Source organism: Giraffa tippelskirchi, chromosome 4 (assembly GCF_054371585.1).
Source record: "Giraffa tippelskirchi isolate mGirTip1 chromosome 4, T2T-mGirTip1v1.2.pri, whole genome shotgun sequence".
NCBI lineage: Eukaryota > Metazoa > Chordata > Mammalia > Artiodactyla > Giraffidae > Giraffa > Giraffa tippelskirchi.
Genome location: NC_137278.1, coordinates 157,114,260 through 157,121,776, shown reverse-complemented (window position 1 = coordinate 157,121,776; position 7,517 = coordinate 157,114,260). Strand labels below are relative to the sequence as shown.

At 35.2% G+C, this 7,517-nt stretch overlaps 1 protein-coding gene across 1 annotated transcript; it reads left to right on the top strand.

Annotated features, from left to right (window-relative positions):
* Nucleotides 1-406: 406 nt before the first annotated feature.
* LOC145545681 (olfactory receptor 6C76-like) lies at nucleotides 407-3,614 on the top strand. Its single transcript, XM_081590506.1, has one exon. The coding sequence runs from the start codon at nucleotides 2,619-2,621 to the stop codon at nucleotides 3,612-3,614; it is 996 nt and encodes a 331-aa protein (XP_081446632.1). The 5' UTR covers nucleotides 407-2,618.
* The last annotated feature ends 3,903 nt before the right edge of the window (nucleotides 3,615-7,517 follow it).

Genomic DNA, 7,517 nt, shown 5'->3' with positions numbered 1-7,517 from the left:
GAATGAACTCTACCTAATGTGCTAATCTGTACAGAACAGCTGTGATACACATAACATAAATGTATCTTAGATTTCATTCTAAGAAGTTCAAAGTAGAAGTGAAGCTTGAATCGCTTCTAATTTTACTGACTTAGCTCAAGTAATGAAAAAAGAACTACTTTCTTAGGAAATATTAGCTGGAATGCTCTATCTCAGAAATTTTCATAATTTCGACATTGTTTCACAGAACATGGAACCTGGTGGTTTTTCTTTACTAGTTTTGTGCCTTATTTTTTTTGTTTGTTTGTTTTCATAGTTTAAACCGACTTCTGCACACTGCCTTAAGAAAGATGCATGAGGCATATGAAAACAAAAATCAAAGGATGTTGCTTCATTTTTGCCTAGCCTCATGCCTCCCCTCGGAGAAGGCAATGGCACCCCACTCCAGTACTCTTGCCTGGGAAACCCCATGGATGGAGGAGCCTGGTAGGCTGCAGCCCATGGGGTCGCGAAAAGTCGGACACGACTGAGCGACTTCACTTTCACTTTTCACTTTCATGCACTGGAGGAGGAAATGGCAACCCACTCCAGTACTCTTGCCTGGAGAATACCAAGGACGGAGGAGCCTGGTGGGCTGCCGTCTATGGAGTCGCACAGAGTCGGACACACTGACGCGACTTAGCAGCATGCCTCCCCAGATACTGGCTAAAGACTAGTTGCTGGACTGCCTCAAATTTCTCCTGGGACACACATCCCATGATCAACCAATTAAAACTTGATTGCAAAGTGGATCTTGGACAAGCTTCGTTAGTGCCCTGTTCCTGTTTATCCCAAAAGTCACTAAGAATTTGTCTCAAGGAATATTTATGAAGTTATATATAGTGAAACACATTAAAGGTACTAAGTTTTATTCCTTCCAAAGGAAAATAAATGGAAATGTCCATCTCAAAACATCAGAGAAACCTTACTGAAGAAATATATTTTCATGTATTTATTTCATTAATAGCAGCAACATTTCATCTAAAGATTTATGGCAATATAACAGATGAAATAGTTCAAGATTCCAGATTTTGGACAATCCTGGGAAAAGACATGGGTAAAATAAATCATTAGGTATTTAGAAATGGGTAAACAAGGTCTTTATGAGGGGGTATAACTCAGAAGAAAGGAAATATAGTTTGACTGCTTCAACTTTGATTTCAGAGAATCAAACATATAACTTTATATTAAATATTTAACTTTAAAAATCAACCACTTGATAATATGTAAGTATTCAAAATTCATTTTCATATGTTTTCAGTTTTTATATACTATATAGCACTGATTCTCTGATGCCTGTATCTCTCATATATATGAATACATAAGAATACACATAAATATATATGTATATTAATATTAAAGTTAAAATCAACAATCTAAATAGTTGAGAAGTTTAAATGATGATTTCTAGATTTTAGCACTTTCAATGGAAATTAGTAGAAATATGTGCAGGATAGATTGCTTTCCTGTGGATAATCTTGGTGTTGGTGTCCACAATAAGTTTAGATACATGTATACAGGTTTAAATACCTTTAAAGTATTTGTGCATTTCTCATCTAAATTCATTTGTGAAGCATTCTTAGAGATCATTAGCATATTTTGTGAACATGTTGCTTGATACCCACATTATTTTGTAGATTTTCAAAAGAAATTAGTAGGCATTATGAAGCCATCAGGGCTTCCCCAGTGGCTCAGCAGTAAAGAATCTTTCTGCAAAGCAGGAGTCGCAGGAAACGTGGATTTGATCCCTAGGTCGTGAAGATCCCCTGGAGAAGAGCATGGCAACCCAATCCAGTGTTCTTGTCTGGATAATCCCATGGATAGAGGAGCCAGGTGGGCTACAGTTCATAGGGTTGCAAAGAGTCAGACATGATTGAAGTGACTTAACACACACGCATGCGTGAAACCAACAAGTAAAAACATGAACTTAAATTTTCATGTTAAGTAATGCAAAAAGAAATTTAGGGGTTCAGAGGCCTCATTAAAATATGTGAAAATGATAAAAGTATTTGGTTACAAAATATGTTATGTTATTTATATAAATCATTTCAATATACGTAACTGTTCTGAATACATTAGAATGACTTATATTCTAATTTTTAGAAGAAATGGGAAATATATGAACAAGTAAGTGTATGATTGGCTATTTTCTCAGAGAGTATTCAGAATGTCACTGACCTATATTAATTAGATTTGGGTTGACCAATCATTTCCATCCATCATCAGTCAGTACTTTTAATCCTAAAAAGCTTAAATAACAAAAGAGTAAGGTTCTCTCCATGTTAGCTCAACAGTGAAACATGAGAAGAACTCATGTTCAGTCACTAGATTTCCCAAGTAACAATTATAGTAAGTGAAAGCAGAGTGAACATGTGGCAAGAAATCAAAGGACATTATGCAGAGTAATAAGACTGATATTAAACAAAAGACACAAACTTAAGATGAATAATGAAACTGGAAGAAATGAAGAATGTACATATTTTTGGTGAAGAAACAATTATTACTTAAAAAGTAGATGCTAATATTTATGCTTGTCTAACCCATGTATTGTTGTCTGTCTTGATTATGCCACAAGATTTGCCAAAAATCAACAGCCAGAAATGAGAAACAGATCATCAGTGACAGATTTCATTCTACTGGGTCTGACTGATAATACAGAAATACAAGCTGTGATTTTCTTCTTTTCATTTCTCACATATGTGCTGAGTGTTGCTGGAAATCTGACTATCATCACTCTTACACTGCTGGATTCCCATCTGAAGACTCCCATGTATTTTTTCCTCAGGAATTTCTCCTTCTTAGAAATCTCATTTACTTCTGTCTCTATCCCTAGATTTTTGATGAGCATTCTAACTGGAGACAAATCTATCTCCTATAATGCTTGTGTAGCTCAGCTATTTTTCTTGATTCTATTAGGTTCAACAGAGTTTTTTCTCCTGGCATCTATGTCCTACGATCGTTACGTGGCTATCTGCAAACCTCTGCATTATATGACCATCATGAGTAACAAGATCTGCTACCAGCTTGTAGGTGGCTCTTGGCTGGCTGGATTCTTAGTGATCTTTCCACCACTGACCTTGGGGCTGCAGCTGGATTTCTGTGACTCTAATGTCATTGACCACTTCACGTGTGATTCTCTTGCTTTATTGGAACTCTCCTGCACAGACACCAGCACACTAGAGCTCATGAGTTTTGTTTTAGCTGTGCTGACACTCATGTCCACCTTGATTCTGGTAATCCTCTCCTACTCCTATATCCTCAGAACAATTCTGAGAATCTCCTCTGCTCAACAAAGGAAAAAGGCTTTTTCAACCTGCTCCTCCCATATGATTGTTGTCTCAATCTCTTATGGAAGCTGCATCTTCATGTATGTGAAAACCTCAGCGAAGGAAAGGATTGCTTTGACAAAGGGGGTTGCTATGCTTGATGTCTCCTTGGCTCCTATGCTGAATCCATTTATTTATACCTTACGGAACCAGCAGGTAAAACAAGCATTTAAGGATATTGTGAGAAAGATACTGTCTTCCAAAACATTGATTTCACCAAAATTTATAACTGAATCACACAGCAACTTTTACCAGAGAAACAGTAAATAATTGTTTTATCTCTTCTGCCTTCTAACCTTTATTGCTTCTCAGAAATATAATTGTTTATGGTGTTTTGGATCCAATATTCTTAAATTACAATTCTCCATATATGTATATAAGCACAAAATCATTATGGAATGATCTAGAGCATTTCCCTATGATATAACACAAGGAAATGACTGAAGTTAGTCTTATATTAATGTAGATACTTCCAATAATATTCATGGTGATGATATTTATCACAACCTAATTTATTCAAACAGCACATGACATTAGTATTTTTAGCAATAAATATTAAAGGATCATATAAGTGTATTAAATCATATAAATGTATAAAATGATGTACCTACACAATGTGGTTGATGACTGAGGCCACAAAATGAAAAGATACTGACTCCTTGGAAGAAAAGCAGTGACAAACCTAGATAGTGTATCAAAAAGCAGAGACATCAGTTTTCCAACAAAGGCCAGTATAGTCAAAACTATGAATTTTCCAGCAGTCATGTGTGGATGTGAGAGCTGGACCATAAAGGCTGAGTACCAAAGAATATATGCTTTTGAACTGTGGTGCTGGAGAAGACTCTTGAGCATCCCTTGGACAGCAAGGAGATCAAACCAGTTAATCTTAAAGGAAATCAACCCTGAATATTCATTGGAAGGACTGGTGCTAAAGCTGAAGCTCCAGTAATTTATCCTCCTGATTCAAAGAGCCAACTCTTTGGAAAAGACCCTGATGCTGGAAAAAATTGAGGGCAGGAGGAGAAGGGGATGACAGAGGATGAGATGCTTGAATGGCATCTCTGTCTCAGTGACATGAGTTTGAGCAAATTCAGGGAGACAGCGCAGGACAGGGAAGCCTGGTGTACTTCATGGTGTGTTCATGGAGTCACAAAGAGTCAAATACGACTTAGCAACTAAACAAAAACATACACATGTACTTACATTGTATATATATTTACTTATATATGTTTTTATTTATTTATGTGAATATATAAGAATATATATATATATATATACTGCCTTAATTTTTTCTTTAAAAGAACTTGGAAGAAATTTATGGAATATAGTAATATCTGATATACAAGCAAATATCAAATTTTATGTGTCAAACAATGTTAACTAGAGAAACATGAAAAGCATCATCTTTGCTGTGAAAATTACCAGAGATAATTATCCTAATGATGACACCAGATACGGAGATTGCTCTTACAAACCATCCTTTCCACATGCCTGTCTGAAACTGCCAGCATTAGCAACCTCTGCGCATCCCATGGGCTTCCCAGGTAGCACAGTGGTAAAGAATCCACCTGCCAGTACAGGAGATGCAAGAGACACACGTTTGATCCCTAGGTCTGGACAATTCCCTGGAGAAGGGAATGGAGACCCACTCCAGTATTCCTGCCTGGGAAATCCTATGGACAGAGGAGCCTGACGGACTACAGTCCATGGAGTCAAAAAGAGCTGGTCGTGACTTAGTGACTAAACAACAACAAACAATGGAAGAACTAGAAAGGCAAAGGAAGTGATTGTTGTCCAACTTTTTACAGACCCCATGGTCTGTAGCCTGCCAGGCTCCTCTGTCTTATAAAGTTATGAAATATCAAATTTGTAAGATACAGAAAAAGTGATGATTAGCAGCATATTTGGAGTCCAAATCTCATTAGAAAAAAATTAATGCAATCTTGAAACCAATTATCTAAGCATTAATGCAAAAGAGATAGGCAAATATTAAACCTAACTAAACTGCAAAGAAAAAAAATAGTAAAGAATAAAGAAGAAATTATAGATAAACAGAAAAAGAAAATAGAGAATGAGCCAGAAATGAAGGACTGTAAGTCAAAAGAAAATAAGTGGACTACTGAGATAATTAAATCTTTTTGGAGTGATTTAGAAAAAAAAAGAGAAATCCAAGCATTGTGTTGAGAAATAGCACATCATTGCACATAAATATAGACATGAAAGTAGGATAATTATAATTTTTCCAATAAGTTTGTAAATAGTGTTGTTCTATAAAATTTATCATAACTGGTACAGAAAAAATATAAAATCTGAATACTTGTATAGTTATTACAACTCATTAAAAAATCCAGAATCTAATGGTTTCAACAAAGTATTTAGCAAATATATAAAAAGAATTAATACCAGTTCTACACAGAGATTTCCAGGCATAGCTAAAAGAGTATGTACAAATTTCAAAAAATGAAAGCAGTATAATCTTGATATAAGACTTGACAATGAAAAAAAAAAAAAAAAAGACTTGACAATGATATTACAAGGGGCTCTCAATGATTAAACAAAGTCAAGTCCATCGGAAAGAAGGAGCTTGTGCCTAGTCCTCATGGGTCAGCTTTCTCCAGCACAGAGAAGGTTGAAGAAGAATGCAAACAGTAACTAAGTGGTCCATTAATTCACCAGTCAGCAGTTGAGAAGGATGTGATTACAGAGGACAAACAGGAGGTTTCTAAGGTACAGGGAATGTTCTGTTTCTTAACCTGTAGTGTGAATACACTTACACTGTTTTTCATGCATGATAGATTTCATAAAAAATGAAAGTTTCATTTTACAGCTGTACAATAATACAACTCTATGGTAAGGTAAATTCCATTGGTAAACCTATATAAACAAACTATAATGTATTCCTAATATGGTTACATGTTTTTGAAAAATCTCACAGCAAAAATATAACTTGTTATAAGATATATTTATTAAGATCACAGCCTTTACTAATTGCAAAAATACTGGTTAGAATATCACATATATATCACATATATACATTAGCAAAAAAAGAATGACTAGTAAAGGGGATAAAAATAGAATAATAAAATATCTAGTACTAAATCTGTGTGTAGTTACATAATAGTACTTTCCCAGTATGATTCATTCTCACATGAAGTTCTACATTTAAAATCATAATTTTTATAAATTTTAATCAAATGCACTGTTTGAACCTCTTCTTATGTCCTAGACCAAAAATTTGAATATCAAGAACCAAAAGTTCTTGACATGATAATAGCCAAATCCTATCATATAGTCTCCAATAAGATAAATCCTAATAATAAATAAAACTAGGTTAGATTAGATTGATCAAAAAGTTCATAAGATGTTATGGAAAAACCCAAATGAAAGCAAAATAGGTTAATTATTAAAACCTCATATTTTTAGGAAATGTATTAGGAGATTAAATCTGTTTTTTTTTTTCTTATTAGTAAAACGGAAACCTGTTCTCAGTGTGATGTTGTTGTTCCATCTACCCTCTCAAAAGACAGTGTCCCTGCTGCAGCCTGTTTTTCTTGCTTTGTCAAAGTTCATTAAGCAAAAGGTTCATTAGTGATGTCAGAACCTAGGTTACTGAGGATCATTTACTTTATTCATTCAGATGATCCCAGGGCACCGCCAGAAGATTGAGCAGAAGACTATAAATATCATTAATGTTGGAGTAGGAAAGCCAACTCCCTGCTTAGAACCGTCAGAGTTCTTCCAGATCCCAGAGGAATTCCTTTTGTTCTCCTCCCTTATTTCAGGTCCTCCTTCCCTCATGACAGAGTCCAAAGGAAAGTGTTTCCAAAGTTTAAAATAAGAGAGTCTCTAATGAGAGTCTCTATCTGATATGAAAATGGAAAATGCAGTACTGAAGACCCTCCAAAGATGACCAGAGAGAAAATGTAGGATGAAGATCCTGTGAGACCAGTGCAGAGGTGCATCCCCCTTATCACACACAGGCAAACACAGTAAGGAGCTGCCAACTGAAGCCAGGAAAAATTGTCAAATGAATAAGTACCATAAGGAAGCTAGGAGAACTACTATCTCTTTTGAGAGATAAGAGTAAGAAATATGTGTTGTTATTTTCTTGTATGATGTGCTTAAACTTGTTTCAGTTTGTAATATGGGAACTTGCAGTAGACATAGTATGAA

Excerpts from the sequence above, each read along its gene's own strand:
- LOC145545681 (XM_081590506.1), top strand. The coding sequence starts at position 2,619 with ATGAGAAACAGATCATCAGTGACAGATTTCATTCTACTGGGTCTGACT.